General features: G+C 33.4%; 2 protein-coding genes across 2 annotated transcripts in view; one reads left to right on the top strand and one right to left on the bottom strand.

The window, feature by feature from the left end:
- Positions 1 to 7129, bottom strand: part of LOC123664373 (ribosomal protein S6 kinase delta-1) — an 11224-nt gene extending 4095 nt beyond the window's left edge. The window contains exons 1-7 of the mRNA XM_045598916.1: positions 7037 to 7129; positions 6233 to 6403; positions 5441 to 5539; positions 4863 to 4992; positions 3720 to 4065; positions 3376 to 3557; positions 1409 to 1515 (exon numbers count right to left, since the gene is read on the bottom strand). Of these exons, the coding sequence (XP_045454872.1) occupies positions 1409 to 1515; positions 3376 to 3557; positions 3720 to 4065; positions 4863 to 4992; positions 5441 to 5539; positions 6233 to 6403; positions 7037 to 7129 (1128 nt within the window). The remainder of the gene's footprint in view (positions 1 to 1408; positions 1516 to 3375; positions 3558 to 3719; positions 4066 to 4862; positions 4993 to 5440; positions 5540 to 6232; positions 6404 to 7036) is intronic.
- Positions 7130 to 7899: 770 nt separating this feature from the next.
- The window catches only part of LOC123664772 (LHFPL tetraspan subfamily member 3 protein), a 46639-nt gene continuing 29266 nt past the window's right edge, over positions 7900 to 25272 (top strand). Inside the window, exon 1 of the mRNA XM_045599251.1 lies at positions 7900 to 8430. Coding sequence (XP_045455207.1) covers positions 8028 to 8430 — 403 coding nt within the window. The 5' untranslated portion in view covers positions 7900 to 8027. The remainder of the gene's footprint in view (positions 8431 to 25272) is intronic.

The following is a 25272-nucleotide window of genomic DNA, read 5'->3' as shown; positions in this document are numbered from 1 at the left end:
AGCTATCTACAGTTGTGTACAGATGTGTACAGTTATGTACAGATGTGTAAAGTTGTGTACAGATGTGTACAGTTATGTACAGATGTGTAAAGTTGTGTACAGTCGTGTACAGTACCTTCATAACGCGACAGGCTCTATCTGATTCGTGTAGCACCAGTAAGCTCTTGCAACAGACGGCTAGTACTCGGTAGTTGCCTAGTTCTGACACTGAACGACGAAGTAGTCGTAGTGGTAGGGCAAGGGTCCGGGGTGGTTGTGATGGCGGCTGAAAGTGATAGAAAGATAAATAAACACCAAACAGTCACCGACCCCCAAACAACCGCTCTGTAGTGATGCGCGTGGGAGCCTAAAACACCCACGATTCGCGAGTTCGATTCCCGCTTGGGAGGGCTTGGATTTCATTATTATATTTAACAACCGCTCTGGTTCAGTGGTTCGTGTATCATTTACCGGCGGTTTGTGGGTCACTGGATATTTGTACAAACATTTCTTTTCGGTTTCGATGTCTGTCTTTGTGGGTCTTCTCACCGTGCCTCGGAGAAAACGTTAAGATGTGGGTCCCGGTTGTTATCATAAATACCTGATATCGATCGTAACTCACAGTAGGGAATATAGTAACTCGCAGTGGAGCAGCGCGGTGGATTAAGCTGATCCTTATCCTACATGGAGAAAGAGGCCTATGCCCAGCAGTCGGGTGTTACAGGCTGAATGCAGTCACCGATCCTTAGTGGATCTAAAGCCTGTATAGTAGGGGAAGGAGGTGGCGTCCATAAAGCGTTCATGTAGGATGTTATATCGATGGACAATGCGTCAATTACTAACACACTAATACACTATGGATGTTCACGTCTGAAATAAACGCTTATTATTATTATTATTATTATAAAATACGTCACGGCAAAAATTAACCATTTTGGACTCCTCGCTCCCCTTTATAACGCTAAGTCACGTTTTCAGCTACAATCTAACAAATAATTACACAATAACAGCTCGACTCTCCCGTACCACTTTGATAATATTTTTTATTTGGAAAATACAAGTTTATATGTATAAATAAGTAGACATTGGGTTCTGAGTAGATGAGAATTACTCTCCATAGTCATGCAAAAGGAACTGTCAAGTTAAAAAGACACCTGCTAACATCACTTTTCTTTAGATCGTGACGTTAGCAAGTCGGAGATTTGACAATGAAGAAACCCTTTTCATATCTCATCGCGCTAAGCAAAGTTCTCTAATCCCTTTTTGCGAACCTATTTTCTTGACAACCCTAGGAATCAAAAATAAAAACAAAATGAACACAAATCTCGGCCCACATACATTTCTACATGTCAAGCACAAGTTTTCTAATATGTTATATAAATATATGTTATATAAATAAATGTTATATAAATATATGTTATATACTCACACTCAGATCAACATTGCAAAGATGAGTCTTGTATATCGCCTCTGCGTACGATAAGTATTTGTTTATTTTCTCCTTTACCAACATCTTTCTTTGTTGATCTGTGTCCGCTGTGAAAAAAATCGTTACTACAGTAAAACATTATTTATACTTTATTGTACACAAAAAAAAAAGTGTTCTTTAGACCACAAGACTGACGTAAAACTTCTTTAGTTGCCCCTGCAGTAATATACGAAACATTCTATTTCTATCTTCACTAACTTATATCTCCCTCTCAACTTCCGTTCACGTCGTCAGATCACACTTTTTGTAACGTTCTTGTCACGCATTCACCAACTTACTCCCCAAGTGAAGCGTGCGTAAAGAAATTTTACTTCAAAAACCAACCACAAAAACGTTACGAACAAAGCTTAAAGATAGTTCAATATTATGAACAATGGGTGAACTTATTATGGCTTGGCTCCAAACACCCCAAACATTATGCTTTTAGTGCACAAGGGTCTTAAAAACTACTATGATTATCAGGACAGATTGACCTTCAAGTTTACCACAATATTTTATGGATATAGATTATATATAACATTGATAATTCATATATATTAAATACTTTTACATTTCTATATATATATAATATCTATGACACGAACAATAAGTTGCTTATCTTAGGAACGGATGACTGAGTGTATGTTAAAGTTTATTTTTTTTATAAGCAAGGTAGCATAGCATGTATATTTTATTTCCGCAAACAGAGGCTACCAATCAAAAGATCATACAACAAATAATAATAATAATTAGTGTGTTATAAACATTGAATGTCCACATTGACTATAATAGTAATTAGGTCATTACACAATGTAGTAGGTTAAGTTAAACACTAAAAAAAATTAGGACGAAAATTGAGTACTAGTACTTTCGGTAGGTACTTACTCTTTCAATGTTTTAAAGAAACACCCATTATAAAAAAGATTTTGTCACATATTTAGACTGAAAATCGACCCTTCTCTAACCTCTTAAATATTTAAAAAATCGCCTAGTATAAATATACATATTTACTTAATATCACTTTCCTATTTTTAGTGGTTACACAAACACACCTCTATAACCTCTTACTAACAAAATACTCTACTAGCGTTCAGAAAATTAAATACTGACTCCTACTTACAAATATAACTGTTGTATTCTTGTATATAAGCACTTATGTACAAAAAAGCCATTTTATTTGTATAGGATACGACAAATATCGACTGTGTTGTGATTAATAATGACTACAAAAGATAAAGCAATATTGATTGTGTTATCTTTACAAATATACACTGATTATTACGATATATGATTTGCTTTACGGGTTTACCTGTGACAGTCTGGCATGGTAATGATAATTTGATAATGGTGTCTGATAACCAAGTTATCGTATTTAAAACTTAAAAATGATAACAATTTCACTATTCAAACTTCCATCTCTATTATAAGTTTTAACTTAAGCGTTTTCTTCTAAAATATGTTGAACGAAATCATTTTTTATTGTTATCAACGGCCTAAATACCGACCTTCCATAAATAAAAAATAATTATAAAATAAAAACATTTCTTCTGTACATTCTATTCAATTTTCTCAAGTATATAGACTCTATAAGATATAAACAATAATAAATAAATAAATATCTTTTAACATACACACAGTCTTCTGTTCCTATGGTAAGCAACGTTATAGTAACATACAACTGTTATAGGTAAATACATTTTTAATAAATATACATAGAAATAAAAAATATTTAAACATCAAATAATATCATAAACATAGAATGAATAAGTATTGAATTGAACTCGCAACAACTGGACAAACTGCGCCAACGAGCTAGTCATATTATTTATCACCAGTTTTTCGAAGACAGTAATTTGATACCATTATTTTTAGAGCACAGAACTTAGTAAAAGCAGTAGTTCAATGAAAACAACATAAAAAATACTTACTCCGTACGCCAATCAACATTTTCTCAATGGCCAACTTGTAACAATCGAACGCCCCTCGGTAATCACCTTTCTGTTCACAACTCACAGCCAAATTCAGAGCATAGCCAGCGGCAAACACATAACTATCTTCTGTCTCACTTACACTTTTAGACATAGAGAGAGATGGAACACTTTTACTTACACTAACACAACTATCTCCAGTTGCATTGACACTTTCTACATTAGAGCGAGAGGCAATATTCTTAATGTCTTCTATCTCACTCACACACTGTGGAATAGAAAGAGACGGAGCACTCATTTTACTGTATATTGAAGCTCTTGATTCACTACAACGATCACTATACACTGTTGAACTGATAGAAATACTTTCTATATCTTTATTTTTCGGCATGGTGTGGTAGTCCTCAAACTTTGAAGTAGACGGTGCGTCGAAATTAATTAAATCTGGCAACACATTTCTCTTTACGCTCGGGACTTTTCTGTCTATGTTTATTTTACTTAGTTCTTCATAGAGGTCGCTGTCTAGGCTTTCTATCGAATTTATGGTTTCGAAACTGTCTGATTCTGATAATTTTGTACTCGTTTTTGGTGATTCCTTTATTTCGACGTCTGTAGGTTCGTGTATTGGTATTTGTGATATGTCGATGTCTGGGCTTGTGGTTTGATGTTGTGCTGAAAAAAAAGAGTGTGCTTTAGACCATTAAACTGAAGTAAAACTTTCTATCTTCCCTAACTTATATCTCCCTCTTAACTTCCGTTCGCCTCGCCCGATCACACTTTTCGTAACACTCTCGTCACGCATTCACCAGCTTACTCCCCAAGTCAAGTGTGCGTAAAGAAGTTTTTCTTCAAAAAAGTTTAATGTAACTAGAATGTTAAGACTAAGCGTGCGACTGTTATAACAATAAACAGAGACAAACAACACAAAATGACAGAGCAATTATCACTAATTAAATTAACCCAAATGATAAGAAAATCAAATTTTTTAAAAGTCAAATAGGAAACTTCGTCATAATTTGTCAATAAACTGTACAATATTTTTTTTATTATTTTACAATATATGTCATCTAGCTTAATGGCTCTCACGTATACGCTTCAGCCTGTAATATCCCACTACTGGGCATAGGCCTCTTTCCCCATGTAGGAGAAGGATCAGAGCTTAATCCACCACGCTGCTCCAATGCGGGTTGGCGGATATATTCCCTACTATGAGTAACGATCGCTATCAGGTGTATATGATAACAACCGGGACCGACAGCTTAACGTGCTCTCCGAGGCACGGTGGGGAGACCCACAAGGACTGCATAAACACCCAGACCACGGCAAACACCTGTATGGCCAATACAAATGTTTGTCATGTGTGGGGATCGAACCTGCAACCGCTCACTAGTATACACTCAGTATATACAAATTAATCCGTTTTACTTAATTTATTCTTTTAGGTTTACACACAATATAATACTAATCAAACAGTATAATAATGTTACCTGGATTTCTCCCTTCATCATCAGAGTTCTGATATTCTAACGGGGGTGTTTCTTCTATAGGCAGGTGTAGAGACGATCGTATTGTGTTTATAAGTCCTGAAGGTTTTTGGTCGGGCTCTGGGTAGCCGGTCTGAAATAGTGTTGAGATATATATGCATAATTGTTTGGGATGTATTTTGTATACAATTTCATTGGTATTGTCTAAGATTTATACTGTGTGGTTACAGCATCAAACAATATAGCCACCCCTTCTCTTACCGTGGGTGTCGTAAGAGGCTACTAAGGGACACAGTTCCACTACTACCTTGGAACTTAAAAAGCCGACCGATGGCGGGATAACCATCAAACTGCTGGCTGTGAAATACACAGGCCAAAGACGGGCAGCAGCGTCTTCGCTGCGACAAAGCCAGCCCTGCGGTCACCAACCCGCCTGCCCAGCGTAGTGATTATAAGCAAAACACATGAGTTCACGACATTTTTATCGTGAACTTGTTGAGACCTATGTTCAGCAGTGGACTGCGATAGGCTGAAGTGATGGTGATAATGAATCTTTAAATTATATCATTAATATAAATTACCTGTAGAAAATTCACGAAATCTGTGCTTGTAAACAATAGCCTATGTTCCGCGACAAACTCTAGGAGTGCTTTTATTGTCTTTGATCTCTCTTCAATCACCTGTAATTAAAAAAAAAAATCAATTAATATAAAACAGTACAAAAAAGTATAAGTAGTAAGATATAACATGGTATTTTAAATTATCTCGTTTTCTCATTAAAAAAAATTATAATCAAGAATTTTCAATTCCAAGATTCCATCCATAAACTTCGTCAAACGTTAAGGGGTGGTAGGGGTTCGACGAAGTGTGACATTGTGGGACAAGGAGTGGGGAGGTGACCAACATTATGTGACGTAACATTTTAAAATTTAAAATATATCTGATGGTTAGTTAAATGTAAATAAAAACAGCTTCGAAACTTATATTTTAATTTAATAAATAGGAATTTGTAGTGTAAAATTGCAAAATATGTGACATCACACTAGAGGGGCTAATAAATGTGACCAACAGTGACAAGAACGGTGCAGAGCTCAAAAACTGGAAAAATTGGTGTGACTTTATTTACGGATGGCCCCTAACACTATCCTCTTTGATACTATTAATGTATTGATTTATTTAACTTAAATACTTAGCTATACTGAAAATGTTTCCTTAAAGGCGGATTTAGAACCCTTACAGCCTTATCTAGTTTAATATGTAAAGAAACTTTGTGGAGGTAAATATATAAAGAAAAAATAAGCAACAATAATAACAATGAAAAATATAAAATCAATAAAATAAATAATGATTTGGCATGATTGAAAGTTTTTTACCTCTGGAGAGAACCTCTTAAAGAAGCTATTCTTAGCCAGTTGTGGGAATGATCCTTTTAAATGTAAGCCAGTATGTAAAGATTTCATAGACTTGTGTAATTGTTGTACATCGCTGTATCGTTTCCATACTGATACCACTGTTACGGCTTCTGGAGAATCTAGTGGAAAGAGCTGTAAATAATAATCATATAAAGTATATAAAATATATAATAAAAATAGTTGTAACATATAGGGTATAAGTTCCAATTTTGAAAAAATTTCAGGCCAAAAGCCTCCAATTAGGTAGATGTTAAGCCCTTTCCTATATATCCGTGGGATATGATGAGAACGTAGCTTAGCAGTCATAAAACTGGCTGTTCGGTGGGCTATGTAACACAAAAATTATTGTTCAATTCAAACCAGTTCCTAAGTCTAGCGTGTTTAAACAAACAAACTTTTAGGATTTATAATATTAGTACAGGTATATAGATTCAACATTCAAGTGCCTTTTCAAATATATCCTTATTTACAATAAGTTACTGGAATTGTGCAATACTTGTTTCAATTTAATCTTCACATCAAAAACAATTTTGATTACTTATAAATATCCACTTCATTCATAAAAATGATCATATTAAACACATTTTTAAATAAAAATCAAGTAAGAATACTTTCAAATTACTATACATTAATAGGCCATGTAAGATATTAAGTTACAACAATTGTAATCGATCAATATTAGTCATATGTTTAAACTGCGACGACAAGTACTTACAATTAAATTATACTACATTTTTAAAATAAAAAATTCTTTGTCATACTTACAACCGACGTTATCTTGTATATAGTGAAACCGTTTTTATGTTTTGCCGTTTCATCGATAGAAAACCGGCGAACCCACTTATCTCTTACCGACATATTTATTAATTAAAACAATAATAAATAATAGAGATTGCATTAGGCGCTAAGATAATTTCGAAACATAAGTCACGATTAAGCCCTCGCGGCTAAATATCTCTATCATACAATCAAATATGTTACAATTTATATTGTATGTATTTTGTACACAAGTGAAGTGCAACAATGCATCAAGATTTTGCATGACATTGACAACGACACATGATTACAATGCGTTAAAGTTAATATGGTACAAAAGCTTACGACGGCTATATGACACAAGCTACCATCTTAAATGATTTGGTTAAATTTATTTCTTTAGACGCACACATTTTTCATAATTTTCTTTTATCCTTATTTTGCTTATAAACATTACATGCATAGTATAGATTTATAATTATTCTAGTAAAATTATAGGTATAATTAACAGTCATCGAATTATATGTAATTAAATTTTTTTATTAAATTTAAATTTCAAATAGTTGCCAACAGATGGCGCTAACATACTTAAAAACTTGTAAACATTTACATTCAAAGCACGAAAGCCATGTGCTTTTGGATAGCACTTTGATAAATCAGTTTTAAAAGTAAATGATCACGCAATGTCGTATTAAATAAAATAAATATCAATATACCGACGATATTTTTTTCTATATTCTGTAAAGTTTAGGTAACTACGATACGAACAACTTTACAAGCTTGATTACGTACTTATCCCCACTTTATTTTCACTACTTGAATGGCTCAGCGAGAGGTTGTACAACTTTGTGACTTGTGTTGTGTTCGCTTTTAGTAGTGCCTCGCGTCCTCGTACAGCAAATCGTTCCGTGTCAAGTTGTGAGTGTTGTAAAAAAACATACTATATTTTTTTTCTGACAAAAAAATGTGCCAGTAGTTACGTTTTACCTAAATAATCAAAATGGGTTCGAAAATCGAGTACGTGGACTCATCACACTTATACGCTACAAACTACGTTCGTAATTCGAAAGCGATCGGTGTACTTTGGGCCATATTCACTATTTGCTACGCGATTATAAGCGTTGTGGCGTTCGTGACACCGGAATGGATCGGTGATTTGGAAACCGAGTATCCGAGGAAGTTTGGCTTGTGGCAAATTTGCAGGGCTGATGACTCTGTGGAGGACTGTAAAGGACGTCTCGATGATTTCATGTCAATAAACGGTTTCGTGTTCAAAGTAGCGACGGTATTAGTGGGAGCGGCAGTCGCTTTGGCCTTGTTTACGATATGTGCCATGCTCCTGTTTTTCTTCTGTCAGTCAACGACTGTATTCCACATATGCGGATGGCTTCAATTGTTCTCTGGTGAGTTTAACTTAACGCTTAAATATGCGAACCAAGTTAATGCTCAACGTCATAAGTATGACACATACTGTGGTTCATCGGTAAATCATGTTCTCTTTTAAAACCCGGTTTCTGTATTCAAAAGGCCATTTATTTTGCTTACGGAACGTTCATTTTGAAATAATTATTTCGTGTTTAAAAGATAGATGAAACGAAACAAACGAGTCGTTTTATGAACATAGGAACTGAGCTTTAGTCTCCGAAACTAATAATATGAGTATGATTTATACCCGCGAAAGCTTTCTTCGTTATCGTACAGATAAATGTAGAAATACAAAAAAAAGTTGTAATAAAAATTAATAAGTTCTGATCAACGATATATTTTAACGACCAAAAGTAAAAGTATCAATATATTGGACCTTGTGTTGTCGATCTCATACCAAGATTAGAGAAACATTTTAAATAATATTTATTGTGATAAAAGAGAGAACAGAAACAATTTTTTATGTCCAATGAATAACATGTCAAGAAAAAAAAAAGAATGCACGTTACTTGCTGACCAAATATTTCGGTTTGAAATTAGAATAAGCTTACCCAAACAAAGTTTTTTTGTAAAATGTTTTCTCTTTAACTTAAATGACATAGGTATAACCGGTAACCATGTTTTCAAAATTACCAGCGTAGCTAAAGTATTTAAAATATGGCTTTTGCGCCTAAATAGATAAAGCAAAACAAAACGTAAATTAAAATCTCACTTTTTACTTCAAGATGTTCTCGAATTTATAATTTAAATGTCCCGATATTTAGAAACGCTTAAAATTTCGACATTTTTTTTTTAAATACGAGTATAAATACATTTTGTAACGATTTAAATGCAGCAAAAAAAAGTACAATTGAATTTCTTTGGAACATGTTCGTGACCAATAATGTCCTTAGCCAATACATTAAAAGACCTACTTGACATTTACTCTTGAACGAGTAAATTACTTGGCTTCCTTGATCCACGTCCAAGCAATTTTCAGACAAATATACTGTATGTAAAAATAATCATAGGTGTAGAATCTTGATTGTTAATATAAAATATTTTAATAAATTATTTGCTAACAGCAAGCTTAAAATTAAGAGGCGAAATGGCTTTGTGATAGAACTTTAGTTAGGAAGTTTTCAAAGGAGCAAAATCTTTTTACTTCCTAAAATAACTAAAATAAAGTCTTTCACACTCCTATATATATCGTAATATGTACATGATAATTTTTACTTAATATAAGCGAATCTCTAATTATCAATTTCATTGGATTTCCGTTGCCGTAAAAGGTTCGAACCAAGTCTACGTAAACCAAGACGGATGCCAGGCCTACATGAAATAACTAATGAACTTTGCGTTTCACTTCCGTGATGGATTTTGAAAGAAAAAATAGTAAAATAAAAAGAATAAATAAATAGCGTAACCAGCTAACAAAATTAGACATACGTACGACGATTTCCGTGTGATCAAAGTTTATTTATAAAATAATAAACTATATAAGTATGAAAAATAAAATGTAATGTAGGTACGTATATTAACCAAGAAATATACAACTTACAAATTAACATAATTTACTATTCAGTTGAACATTGATCCTGCTAAATGGTGTTTTTTATTACTTCGGTCTATGGATATAAAAAAAAAAAATCTCTATCAACTAATTAGTCCATAATTATTTAAATTAATCAATTATATTAGAACAATAAACTAGCCATAAAAGGTGAGTTTCTATTCATATGCAAATAATCGTCTGTAATATTAACATACACTCATTGTGAAATACAAAACGTAACTATTCCACTTTTATCAGAATCGCGTCTCATTTACATATCTACACTATTTTTATTTAATTGAGCAGGTTTTGAGCTCGCAAACTTTCATTTTCATACTTTATATACCTACTACCTTTTGTTTCGACCATAACTCGTATGAAAGGTATTAAATCTCTTAATATCGAATATCTTAGCCTTTGTCTCTAGCAAGGGTTGGGAAACTTGCCTTTCTATTATACGTACGAAAGAATATTTTTAAGTCTTCTTTTTTTCAAAATGGCTGACAATTGGACACAATTTTGCGATCAGATCGAGTTTTAGCAGTTGATTTATAAGATTGGTCTCCCCACCGTGCCTCGGAGAGCACGATAAGCTGTCGATTCCGGTTGTTTTCGTGTACACCTGATAGCAATCATTACTCATAGTAGGGAATATATCTGGCAACCCGCATTGGAGAAGCGTGGTGGATTAAGCTCTGATCCTTCTCCTACATGGGGAAAGAGGCGTATGCGCAGGAGTGGGATATTACAGGCTGAAGCTCAGCTAGCTGGTATTAACTGTACACACTAATGCTATATTGTATGCATTTTTTGTCCAACAGAAAATAAGAAAGATCTGAGTCGCCTGCGATCTTGGACTAATTTACACGATGTCTCATCCTGAAGTCGGAGACCTCTTCTTAGTTTCCATAATGGTATATAATTATGAAATATTTAAAACGAGAGTCTCTTGTTATGTATAGAGTAGGTAAATGAATAAATATCTACACAATACACACACACTCTCGTCTGTTCCTAAAGAAAGCAACTTAATATTTAATTACTTATGTTATAGGTAACAGCCGACTGGTATGGCTACATACTTATATATTTTTTTCGATAAACATACTTATAAATAATAGTTATATACATAAATATATACATTACACCCAGACTCGGTGTGGGGATCGAACCCATAACCCCCGGAGCAGAAAGCAGGATCACTACAAACTGCGCCAACGGGCTAGTCAAAGTAGGTATTTAAATAAAATTATAGTCGAGAATAATTTATAAGTCAAACTAAGGTGGAATAAGTTAAACGGTCAGAGTATTTTCGTTCCTTACCTAACTATTGGATTTTCCGCCGTATTAAATTTGAAGTTACTTAAAATGTTTGACCGTGTCTGTAAGGAAGTCCTCTTTTTAACCGACTTCCAAAAAAGGAGGAGGTTCTCAATTCGACTGTATTTTTTTTTTTTTTTTTTATGTATGTTACATCAGAACTTTTGACCGGGTAGACCGATTTCGACAAATTATGTTTTAATCGAAAGGTGGTGTGTGCCAATTCGTCCCATTTAAATTTATTTGAGATCTAACAACTACTTTTCGAGTTATATCTAATAATGCGTTTTTACTTGACGCTTTTTTCGTCGACCTACGTTGTATTATACCGCATAACTTTCTACTGGGTGTACCGATTTTGATAATTCTTTTTTTGTTGAAAAGAAGATATCACTAGTTTAGTACCATGATAAGGAAACCAGGATCTGATGATGGGATCCCAGAGAAATTGACGGAAATTCTTGAAAATCCGCAATAACTTTTTACTGGGTGTACCGATTTTGATAATTCTTTTTTTGTTGGAAAGAAGATATCCCTAGTTTAGTACCATGATAAGGAAACCAGGATTTGATGATGGGATCCCAGAGAAATCGAGGAAACTTCTTGAAAATCCGCAATAACTTTTTACTGGGTGTACCGATTTTAATAATTTTTAATTTAATCGATAGCTGGTGTTTGTCATGTTGTCACATACAAATTTTATTGAGATCTGATAACTACTTTTTGAGTAATCTTTGATAACGCGTATTTACTTGACTATTTTTTCATCGATCTACGTTGTATTACTTGTCGATGTAATTGAAGTCGGTTTTTTTTTCGTTTGCGAGCAAACACAATTATGTTAGCAACGTCTGCACAATTTTATGTGTTATATGTATAATTTTTTGTTTGTTTTTATTCGGAGAATAATTATGATGTTTATACAAAATATATAAGCAGCGCAGTTTCAATCAGGTTAAATATATCGACAATCGATTTAAAAATAAAAACATAACACAGCAGGAAATTTCCTTGCAGGAGATCATTTTTAATCTTAGCTAAATAATAATTTCAAGCAGTGTTTTGTTCCTATTGGTGAGTAAGGTGACCAGAGCTCCTGGGAGGAATTGGGGATAGGGTCGGCAACGCGCTTGCGTTGCTTCTAATGTTGACTTCTAACATTTAAGCTACGGTAATCGCCTACCATCAGGTGAGCCGTAGGTACGGTTGTTTGCTGATCTATGTAGTTGTATATATATAAAAATATATATTTCTATTTTTTTTGTTTATTAAGGGTACAATACATCTGCTACGCTCCTACAAGTCATAACGATATATTTTGTAGACTATAATCATTTCAAACTTGATTTGTTACACTGAAGATTCTAAATTATAATTATTTGGTATACACATATATTAATACAAATCACAAATGTATAATATAGGTATTACATATTCCGTCGTTGATTTCTAGTTAATATGAAGCAATGGCGACCGGTAGTTACTCCTGCGCTAGACAGGTGTTGCGTACATCCGGCTTGTAGGGATGCTCGGACAAAAACAGTATAGTAAAGGGAAACTCTTAAAAAGGCTAAGTTTAATTTACTACTGTTTATATATTTGTAATGAAATAAGTTGTTAAAAAGGAAAGTTAAACGCGTTTGTGTACATTTGTATTACACAGCTAAAATAAGGGTCATGTAGGTATGTAGTTGTAGTTTTTAAAGACATATTTTTATAAGTTTCTTTTGTATTAAAATATAAGAAGATTTAAATTGTCTAAGAATTTCAGGTATTTGATTAATTATTATAGACGTTATTGCACAGTACAGACGATTAGTTCTTAATCCTCTTTATGATGATTTTGTTAGTTAATTTCAACTTGACCCTTTTCATTTTGTCCTAAAATATATGGAATAAAAAAAAAATTGTTAAACCCATAACTAACCGTATCTCGTAATTTATTTTTCGTAGGTGTTTAATATATATTTTTTTAAATATAAATACAGTTTTTTACGTCTGCCAGCCCTGTACCAGGCGCGGCCGTGTAGCCGAAGCTTGCGAAAGAATTCCGATACGAACGTACAAAATGTCAGCATTTCGAATCGTTCGTTTTCAATGAGTAATAACTTTGGAATTCATTGTTCGCAGAATCGTTTGTAATTTTTGAACTCATTATAATTGATATATCATATAATCATTCATATTATAATCATCATCGAGTGAAATGTTAATTGTAATAATAAATAAATTCTTTGTTTATTTTAAAGATCTGATTTTTCTTGGCAGACTTTGTTTTGGTGACGCGTTGGCGCAACGGTCACAGCACTGGCTATTGCGCTAGCGATTGCGGGTTCGATTCCTTGACGTGGCGAACATTTGTATTGGCCATGCAGATGTTTGCCGTAGTCTAGGTGTTGTGCAGTTCTTGTGGGTGTTCCCACCGTACTCGGAGCGCACGTTAAGTCCTCGGTCACAGAGGCCTATGCCCAGCAGTGGGATATTAAAGGTTAAAGCGTAAACGTTTTAGGTTTTTAACAAGACTGCTTACACTAAAGATTTTAGCAACAGCAAAATCAAATCTATACTATAATAATATTTTGAAGCTAAAGAGTTTGATTGTTTGCTTGAACGCCCTAATCTCAGAAAGAACTGGTTCGAATTGAAAAAATCTTTTTGTGTTGGATAGCCCATTTACCAAGGAAGGCTATAGGCTACTTTTTTCCTCAAATTAACACGGGCAAATTCGCGGGGTACAGCAAGTTGTCAAATAAATTTACAATACAATCAATATAAACAAAATTAATTGCTAAAGGTCAAAACTCGAGAACAGTTGGATCAATTCGTTATATCCTATTAGCAGTGTTGCCAACTTAGTGGATTTTCCACTAGATCTGGTGGTTTAGACACCCCTTTTGGCGGGAAAAAATTGGTTTTAGTGGCTAGTGGATTTTTTAGTGGTTTAGGTTTGTTCCAGTTAGTGGTAAGCTTCATAGCTTACCACTAAAGAATGATCTAGTATTTTTCTAGGATTTTTTTACAGGCACACACAACAGGCAAAAATGGTATATTTTGTTGTGTAGGCAACACCGAACGAATTCAAGCCTGTCGTCTGTTGGGAATTCCCCAAAAATTGTTTATAAATTTCTTGAATGAACATAAACTTTATATGTTCAACTATTGGTTAACTTTGATTTGATTCGAAAGACCAAATTGTTATTTATTTACTCAGTCGTCAGTCAGTTCAGTGAATAGTACAGTTCTCTTTTGGCTCGCTATCGTTCTCTAATCTGTAAATGATACTTACTTCTCAATCTTGCTTTAATTTGTTTTTAAACTGTTTAGCGCTGTAAAATTATTTTTGAAATAGTTTTAAATAGTATTTGATAATGCTCAAGCCACAGTACACCCAAAAGTTTCGAGATTGTTGGTTACGTGACGTTGTTACAGAGATATCGTGGTTGAAGTTTTGAGGTTCGATTTTTAAATCGGAAAAAATTAACCTACCACCTTTGAGGTTAGAATAACGCTTGGCTCCGGTGCTGCGGGAAGTGCAGCCCTTCCGAGGGCTGCCCTCCCTCCACGCCTCCGGTTTGAAAAAATACTCTAGAGGTAAGGCAGACCAAGACCACGAGGACGTGGGTTGCTCCGATTCGGTTTTGGGTATTTTTCGAATTTCTATACCTATATTCTAGCACACAATGTTACTAGTTTTATTAGAATATTATGTCTGACGCTTTATTTTGTTTAAAAGTGTCTATTTGTCAGTCGTTAAAGGTCAGTTCGTATCGTATTTTGATCTTGCAGTAAAGATCGTTTTTACGTAAATTTGTTCGAAAATAACGCGTAAAAGTCGCAGAACGGAGCATGAGTATACTTCCCGCAGCACTAGAATCAAGCTAGAGTCAGAAGTAACAAAAATTTAACCTCCATAAATTAGAACCTGTGTGTCAGAGGCAAGACCTGTGCGAGTTGATATTAATTATCGAACGAAAATTTTGTTTTCGAATGTTTAATACTAACTAGCTTTCGGGCGCGGTTTGGGTGGCGTTAAATTTGGTGATGAAAAATAAATTAAAGAAAAAAGTAAAATATAAAAAATATATTTTTAAAAAATTCTTTATACAATAATTAATGTTACTTTTAATAGAGATTTTAAAAAAAATTCACTGGGTATACTTGTTTTTTAATTGTTAATTTCGCGCTCTCACAAGTATTCGCTGCACCAGCTTCTCTGTGTCCTGAATCATTATTTATCATTTATCTTAAAAACTATTAACTTTATCAAGATTGTTAAAGAGAGCAATGTTATTAATAATTAAATTATCTATAATTTGTTTCTTACAATTTTTTTCCTGGAATCAATTTAACAAAATTTATTTAAGTATGAGTCGGAGCATGTAATTAAAATTACTTTTTTATCTGTTTATATTACTTTTTTGTTACTAAAGCAGAAAGTAATTCTATTACAAATTGCAGATGAAGCTGATTCATCAGAAGACGATCTCCTTTAGTAGTTATGTACTTACCTAATTGTTTCCTTTTTTTCTGTAGTTACATTAATTATTGTTTCCTGTAACTCAAATAATTATTATTTTATTTCATGATAATAATTACGTTGTTGTTGTTGTATTTTCAAATTATATTTAGGTAGGTAGCCGTTGTCTTTGATTTTTTTAGTGGAATTCTGGTGGTTTGAGAGGCCAATAAGTTTTAGTGGTTTCTGGTGGTTTACAGGGCTTCATTTGGTGGGTTGGTAAAAATAAAGTTGGCAACACTGCCTATTAGCTATGGCACTAAAATTGCTTATAATAGAATAGTTTTGAAGTAAAAGTTCTTTAACAACGCTTGACTCGGGGAGCAAGCTGGTGAATGCGTGACGAGAGCGTTACGAATAATGTGCGGCGAGGTGAACGGAAGTTGAGAGGGAGATATAAGTTAGTGAAGACAAAAAGAGAAAGAGTTACGTTTCGTAAGTTTTACTTCAGTCGTGTGGACTAAAGCACACTCGTTTTTTTAATCTTAGATATTATTGTCTTAGAAATTTCAAACTAAATCTTCAGCTACATTATAATGACAACTTTTAAATGTTTAGGGTTGTCCCTATCGTGCCGTAACGTAAGGCTGTCATTCGTTGATGGATATACCGTATTACGAAATGTATTATAATCTTTTCAGTTCAGTTTCAATTTCTTTGAAGATGACATCCACACATTTTAACTTGTACGCATTCGCATGCATTCAGCAAGTAACATCCCACTTCTGGGCATAAGCCTCTTTCTCCATGTAGGAGAAGGACTCGTACGAATATACAGCAAATACCAAACCGATCGTGACATGGCTGAGTTTTCTTGCTAGTAAATAATGGAAGTGGTTGCAAAAATTTTGCGTCAGTGCAAAAGAAGTCGTAATAGGCGACGAACCGAAACAGACTAACAGAAAATAAGCGGATACTTAAACAACGGTACAAACGGAGAATGACTTCAAAAATCGAATTATAATGTTTATTCATTCATTTGGTTCAATGGTTTTCAGTAGTGCCAAAATCGCCAGATGATTTTGCCAAGGTCATCTAGGATATGAGAGGACACGGGGAGATATAGAGTATCTTCGTGTTGTTGTTGTTCTCCATTCTGACTGACAATTGGCAATCATCCATATTGTTCTAGTACTATTAAAAGGCATTAATCCAAATGAATATGTATGAAAAATGAAATAAAAAAAGTATCCATACAAAAGATGTTATTTCAACGTATCGATCTTAATTTATTTGAAAATTTGTATTATAAAACATTCTTTTGGCAAGGAATCTTTCGTGTGGAAGAGTTTTTTAACTACTTAATGACATGGTCACGAGCATGCGTGACTCGGCAGATGAACGATATTTATAACTCGTAGCTAAAGATATATTTGAAGAAATGAATGGATAGAAGTCGTAATTGCCAATAGGCCTATGGCTAAATTCGTTTATTTCTTTCTTAAACTTTAATACATAAAAAAACACTGTCGTATTGACAGCGGGTTACAATATTAAAATATTTTATACTAAATGTGCCCGCGACTTCGTTCGCGTTGAATTTAACGAAATAGTTCAGTTCAATTCGCAGAGTTATAAAATAGATAAATTTTTAGAATAAAAAGAGCCTTCTTTTCGCGGGCAAATGCTTTTACGCACCCCGCCGACGAGGCCGGCGGGAGTGTGGGACTCCTGGCCAACCCAGACTACCCACTAAAACCCAGCGGCGCCCTCATCGCCATAGCGGGGCGCCACGGGAACGCTTTCACATGCTACTGCGATGCCCTGACGAAATAAAATGAGCCTATGCTAACTCTTTATTACATCAGCTGTCTGCCAATGACAGTCCCGTCAAAATCGGTCCAGCTGTTTCAGACATTAGCCGGAACAAACAAACAGACAGACAAAAACTGTAATAAATGTTATTTTGGTAGTTATAATTATGTACCGTGTACATCCATATATGCATTTAGTAAAAAGCTGCTATTTTTATATTACAAACAGACACTCGAATTTTATTTATTCGTATGTATAGAATTATAGATGATTCTTTACGTATAATACGTTGTTAAGTAAATAAATAAAATTTTATGCAAATCAAATCAAACAAAAATAAGTATTAATTTATTCAAGTAGGCTTCAAAAGCGCATTGAAGAACCATTTTACAAATTATAATTACATCATTCTTTAATTATTTAACTATGGTTAATGGACAACTTTGAAGTCACCAATGATTCGGAATGTAGAATCAATGAAGTGATAGGCAACACGTTTTCGCCATATAATTATACTTGTGTGAATAGAGGTATATTAGTGTGTCTGTTACAAATGGCTTCTGTTCATGATTTCATAATTGTTGATATGGTATTAGGTAATGCGATTCGTTCAGAAAATATATGAGAAGATTAATTTTAAGAATGTTTTTAGAGCGGTATTGCTCTGATTGCATCACGATTGAGTTTATCAAGGATTAATTATTGGTTTATAAATCTATTTTAAATTTCTATTTTTATTGAGTAGACCACACTATCAAGCATCATCTTTTGGTTTTATTTCAAAGGAGTTTGAAAGAAAATAATTATTTTGCTCCATTTTAAATGAAATTAATTATTCCATTTTAAATTTTTAATCTTTAATATCAAAAGTAAGTTTTTTTTTTTGTTAAGATTAATGTCGATTATATTAATTTAGACAGTACAGCCAAACAAAATTCGAAAAACAATCGGGGGCTTGACGACATTAGCTGTTTGATTCTGAGTCATAAAATTGTACACTACTTCATCTAGTACTTTATTACTAGAAATCTAATAAAGCAACTGTTACAAAACCTGTTAGATCTGTTTTACAAGTTCATTTGCATCTATTAATTAATACAGTTGAAAAGAAAAAGAAAGTTTAACACAAAACTGTCCGCTGTATTGACAAGCTGTAATTATTTATGCCCGCGACTTATTTGTGTATACGCTTCATTGTTCATAATTGTAGGTATTATGGTAACTTTCTTTAAGCCTGCGGTATTGCCCGCGTAGACCACACTATTTTGACTCTTTCGTTTTTTCTTGTTAAAATATAGTACCTTCTACTGATAAAAATATTTCTTTATAGTAGTTTTTTGTTTGTCCATTTTTCATTTTACAAACAAACAAAAGTCAAATGTTTTTCTTTATAGATTATCTTATATATCTTCTTCTTATTATATTTATAAATTCGTTCGCCCATTGACTTATCACGAAATCTCAAAAACCGCTGAACGTATATAAAGATGAAATTCCGTCGGTTCGTCATTTTTTTTAAAGTAGCATAAAACTTAAATTTTGCACTATTTATTAAATAATAAATATTCATTTGAGCATTAATGGCCAATCTATCCTTAAAGGGATGAAATAGGGATTGCAAGTTAAATGAGAAATCCGTCATATTTGGAGCTGAAAACAGAATTACATAACAGTAGCTTTTTGATTAATTATCCATAAAAAAACTTACAATGTATGAAGAAGCGAAAGACCAAATCTTTCCTCTTTATAATTATTATAGACATATAAACAGTCTAGTTTTCAACATTAAAAGGAAACATTAAAGATCGAAACCAGTATTATTGACATTAATAGTGCTCACAGCCGGTTGTCTGACCTCATCGCACGGACCGCTACACGACCGGAAAAAATATTCACACGCGGGTAACCCACATACGATGAACACGCGTTTAGTGTCGACAACTGATAATTATCGAAAGTTTCCATAGAAATGCTGGTAATCCTAATATTGATAGGTATATAGATTACAGAGCATATTGACACGCTGGTAAAACATTTACGATGAATGAGCATTAAGTGTCCGCTTAGACAAGTATTTTCTTCTTCTCTTTCTTACCTGATTAACCTGTAAGAGGTCAACGTTGGCTATAGATGCCTGCAACACCAGAATCATCCCAAGTGCGTTGCGGTCCTACTTCCAACTCTCCCCAGGAGCTCTGGTTACCTTACCCACCACAGGAACACAAAACTTGAAAGCAGTATTGTTTAGCTGTGATCTTCTGTAAGGTCGAGGTACTGCCCCAGTTGGGCTGCTGTACATTTTGAGAAGTATATGTCCTGCGCTCTGCCTCATTGAATTCGATTAAAGTGATAATGTCTAAAGTTTCCATAGAATATCAAAAACAAAAATGACTTTATTCAAATAGACTTCAAAAGCACATTTAAACATTTTGCATGTGCAAAATGGCCATATATAGATCTCAGAAATCATGGTACGTGAGTCGTCGAGAAAAAGAAAAATAGGCCTTCAATGTTCGACTATAACATTAATTATAGAGCAGTAACTACATTACTGTCTGGGAATGAACAATGATTGAATCATTGACGTGAATGACATGAATGTTTGTTAGTAATAGAATAAGAGAATCAGAGTAATCAACATACTTGGATTTTTTTACATTCGAATACCAAATGAATGCTTAAATAAATTAAGGCTTATCCTTTACAAATAAGAGTAATGTTTATCGACATACTTGGGTTTTTTTACCTTCCAAATGAATGCTTAAATTTAGGCTTATCCTTTACAACAACCAGTGATAACTCTGCAGTTATTCAGTAGTTAGTCTTCTAACAAAGAATTAAAGCCGACTTGAAATAGAATTGAACACGTAAATCGTGGTGTTTTCTAAGCCTATTATTTGTTTTTGAAATTTGTCACATACTACTGTGAAGGATAAAAATATGAAGAAACCTCTGTGTTTCGCAAAAAACATCCGCGACATCCACTAATCTACTGTTAATCGGCGTGACGTAACTATTTAGCTACAAAGATTATTATAATTTATTCATAGGAATAGCGGCCTTGCAGTGGATATTTTAGCTGTTATATTACAGTAAATCATAGAATGTATTCAATAATAACCCCAAGCAAATACGATATTAATGTAATAATGACACACTAATTTTGAAAATGTGATAAACAAGATTGTAGGTACATAGTATTAAAATGTAAAGTTCAAACGGTACAGTGAAAGTAACAAACAACTGGTTCACAACTATGTAAGGAAGTTTTGGTGGAACAGAAGAAAACAATACATAAATTAGATTTCTGGGTTAAAATATAAAACAGATTTTCAAAAAAATTATTGAACTTCTTGCAATGTTTTTTTTTTTTAGGCGAATCTACAATCCAAATGTGAAAATACACACATTGCTCGTACTTTATTAAGTAACTAGCTGTGCCCGCAACTTCGTCCACGTAGAATCCAACAAAATAGTTATTGTTCAGTTCGCAGAGCTATAAAATAAAATAAAATCTAAAATAAGAGTAGTCTAAGTTACTATCATAACATCAGCTATCTGCCAGTGAAAGCCCCGTCAAATCCAGCCGTTTCAGAGATTAGCCGGAACAAACAGACAGACAGACAAAAATGTTAAAAAAATATTCTTTTGGTATATGTACCGTGTATACATATGAATTCAGTAAAAAGCGGTTATTTTAATATTACAAACAGATACTCCAATTTTATTTATTTGTATAGATACCTAGTTGTTTTTTGTTTGTGTCACTAAGAAGCCCAACTCCAATTTTATTTATTTGTATAGACTATTTGAAAGTACTTGATTAAATTAATCTCTGATTTGATACGAAAAAAAATTCGGTAGTAAAAGATTTGTTAAGACCCTAAAAAAAGTTGAGGAAGAAATATCCAAAATTTAGATGATTTAAGAATTTAAACCATAGCTGTACACACAAGTAGGTAGGTACTAGACGAACGATGTCGTCCGAACTAAAGTTATTGCTCTGATTAAGTCAGCCAGACTGATGTTATATTGTCTAAACTATTAACCATTATTAAGTGGAAAATTGCATTAAAACAAATAAATTAAACTGTATAATATAAATGCATTATATTAAAATGTTATTCATACCAAAAACTAACCAATAACTGTGAATCAATATAAACTAGAATTTATTATAAAAAATCCGGCCTTGACATTACAATACGCCTGCAGTTTGACCTATAGTGTCACTTTCGCATAAAATACAAGTTACAAAATAGTTAAAATATGCGATGGTCGTGAGGCTTAATTTACTATGTAATTAAATCAATAATAATAGTATCGTAAATGCGAAAGTAGATTATCTATTTCGCTATACCTCGGGACACCGAGGTCGCTCCAGGAAGTCGTCGGCAACGTGAAGGGTCTGCTAGGCTTCCTTAAGGAGCTAGGCTGGCATGAATAGTGTCCACAGCCAGTCACGCAAAATAGGCGCAAAAAGACGTCGAGTTGCGGAAAACAGCCCATGTCTAACAACAACAATAACAACAACAACAACATCTATTTCGCTTTCACTGTCATACATCATGGCCATTTGTAATGAATATAGAGGTAGTGTGGAACTAATAACAAAGGCTACATCATACTAACACACTCTCACACACTCTCTCTCTCTCACACACACACACACACACACAAACACGCACATACGCCCACACGCGCACGCACACGCACACACGCACACGCACACACAAACACACACACACACACGCATACGCACACGCGCACACACACACACACACACACATATGCCTACGCAGTACTGAGCTGGACATAGGCCTCCACAAGTTTGCGCCAAAAATGGCGAGAACTCATGTGTGTTGCCTGTAATCACCACTAATCATTTGTTGCACCGAAGACGTTGCTGCCCGTCTTCGGTCTGTGTATTTCAAAGCTGCTGGCTGGTTGGATGGTTATCCCGCCATCGGTCGGCTTTTTAAGTTCCAAGCATAGATGAAGTAAAAAAAAGTAGATAATGCGCGGCCTTTGTTGTTAGTGAAGCCACAAAACTCGGCCCCTTCAAGTAAACACACGCGCTCACGCACACATATGCATCAAACTACGCTCATTTTCGTTAGTATCTCACGAGGCTTCGTACAGTAACTTTGCCTATAAAATGCCGTTCTTTTGTAATTAAATGGTGCAAAAACAATACCAAAGTGAACAAAAAGTCTGAAGAAATATCGTTTCACACGTAAGTACATACAAAACTTTATATTTTTTGTTATTCCAAAATAATATTGAGGTTATTCGGAACTTATAATTTCTATGCCCCGAAATGACGTACCAAGGGAGTGTTACCAGTAATTCTTATTTCCATTAGCCCAAAATGCGGGTAAGTAAATTGTAGGCAATCATAGAAAATTAATGAAGTAGAAAGTGGACATCATTATTGTTTTTTTTTTTATCGTGTGATTTTATGTTTTACCTAAATTGAAGTCAATATGAATTTTTAATTCGTTTGTGTCTGTTTAAATTTGTGAATTAACTACTCATATTTTACTACTAAATATCATGATTTTAGGTTTCGAACGAATATTTTAATAGGAGATAGATAGAATAGGTAGCTGCTGTGCGACTGAGCTGAAATGAACTACAACGACAGCCATCCTCATCTAGTGTGGTTTGTTCAAACCATTTTGATAAAGCTGACATGTACGGTACAAAACGTGGACTTCGCAGAGTACCATCACGTATATACTACTACTTACTACTAGGTATTTTAGTGTTGAATTTTTTGTTCTAGGACCTACCGGATGAGTCTTAAATTAGTCGTTAACCAATATTCAATCTGATACACCTAGAAAACATAAACTAAGAGAAAAGTTAAAAATCAGGAACTTTATTTAAAAAAAAAAATTAAAAAAATTAAATCATTACAGCAAAGAGTTAGACGTCTTTAAAACAGGAACTTGCCCTTCAGAGGAATCATCAATTACTTAAAAACGCAATTTTCATTGACACAGATTTATATAATTCATTAAATCAAAACATGGCTGCAATAGATTTATTTAACAATTTGAAGCAAAAAAGGAGTAAATATATTTAAAACTATAAACAGATTTTTATTTTCGCATACCCATTTTACCTATATTAAATTAATTGTGTTTAATCCCATTTAATATAATTTTCAGGGACTTTTTTTAAAAAGTGTCAACACTTCACTCACTCACACATATTTAAAAAAGTGGCTTCACTTTTTTGTTCTAAGTGCGTTATCTATTCTTTTTACTTGATCTATGGTTCCAAGGTGGTGGCAAAAATTATATGAGTGATGGGAATAGACGAAGATTCGGGTGGCCTATAGATTGGATTGTTTGAAACTAATAAAAAAACATAAACGCTAATAATTTACTTAAGGAAACATTAGGCTTTTATGATTAAACAATAAACTACTGTCAAGATAACACAAAGGAAATGTTTATTTATTTATTTACTTATAAGGGATGGTACACAGCACAGAAAAAATTATAAAACAAACTAGAATGAAATACAATCAAAAAGGCCAATTACGACCATCCATCCGTTTAAAATTTAAATTAACAAACGTGAAAAAATAAAATAAAAGGAAAAACACAAAAAAAGGTAAAGAATTCCTCCCGTGAACATATATTCGATTACTGTAAAGTATCCGAAACGTCGGGATTGTAAAATCCGAAAGAAAGAAGTTATAAATAAATAAACGCTTCACACCCCGAAAAAGTAATTTATTATAATAGGTAGAGAATTTTTAAATTTTGCATTAATTTAATAGTCTGTTGTTGAAGTTATACTGCTTTTGGCGCGTTAGAGAAAAATTATAAGCGTAATTTTTTACGATGCGCGCACACTGTCACGAAAAAAACTGACACCCAGAAGTTAGCCAGTCAATGAAGTATAACTTCTTACGTGCGTACATAAATATACACACACTTTTTTGACTATACATTATATATACTCCTTAAATTATAGTATAACTCTAATTGAAATAGTACAATTATCACTTTCCCAAACTTAGGTGCAAGAAAGAACAATAATGATATAAAATGTATGAAAAGATCACGATTTTCGTGACGATTTTAGTGTTTCCGGAAAGCGAAAGTCGGAATAAAACATTAACTTTCTTTGCATATGTATAACAAAAATTTACATAACATAATTCTGTTTACATAAAACGCTTAACTTTTACACTCCATTATTGGTTATAGTATATAAATAGGCTTTGTGCAATAAATCTCCTATTTTATAGGTTATTTTAGACAGCAACACCAATGAAACTACATTGTAGAGATGTCATGTCTCAATAATTCCACTTCGATGAAGATGAATCTGTCAGAACGAATGTTGTATAATAAGCAGTCATAGATTGAAATTTAATATTATAATTTAAGTTAAAATCATAAAAAATACTACATTAGTAAGATTTATTTTCAATTTATTTTCTCGACAATCTATTATTTTGACAGTAACCTAAGCCAAAATAGGATTACACAGATTGGCCTTAAATGTATTTATAATCGTTTTTAAAACATTAACTGTTAGAACAACTCCTATATAATTTTATTCCATGACGTAACATTAGCAAGATTATTTTTGTCAAATTGGCTCCACTAATGATAAAACATTAAACACAAATTTTACTTTTTAATTAATCTTTTTTTTTTTAATTGTAAG

The sequence above is a fragment of the Melitaea cinxia genome, chromosome 22, assembly GCF_905220565.1.
Source record: "Melitaea cinxia chromosome 22, ilMelCinx1.1, whole genome shotgun sequence".
Lineage (NCBI taxonomy): Eukaryota > Metazoa > Arthropoda > Insecta > Lepidoptera > Nymphalidae > Melitaea > Melitaea cinxia.
This window is presented reverse-complemented; position numbering and strand designations above follow the sequence as displayed.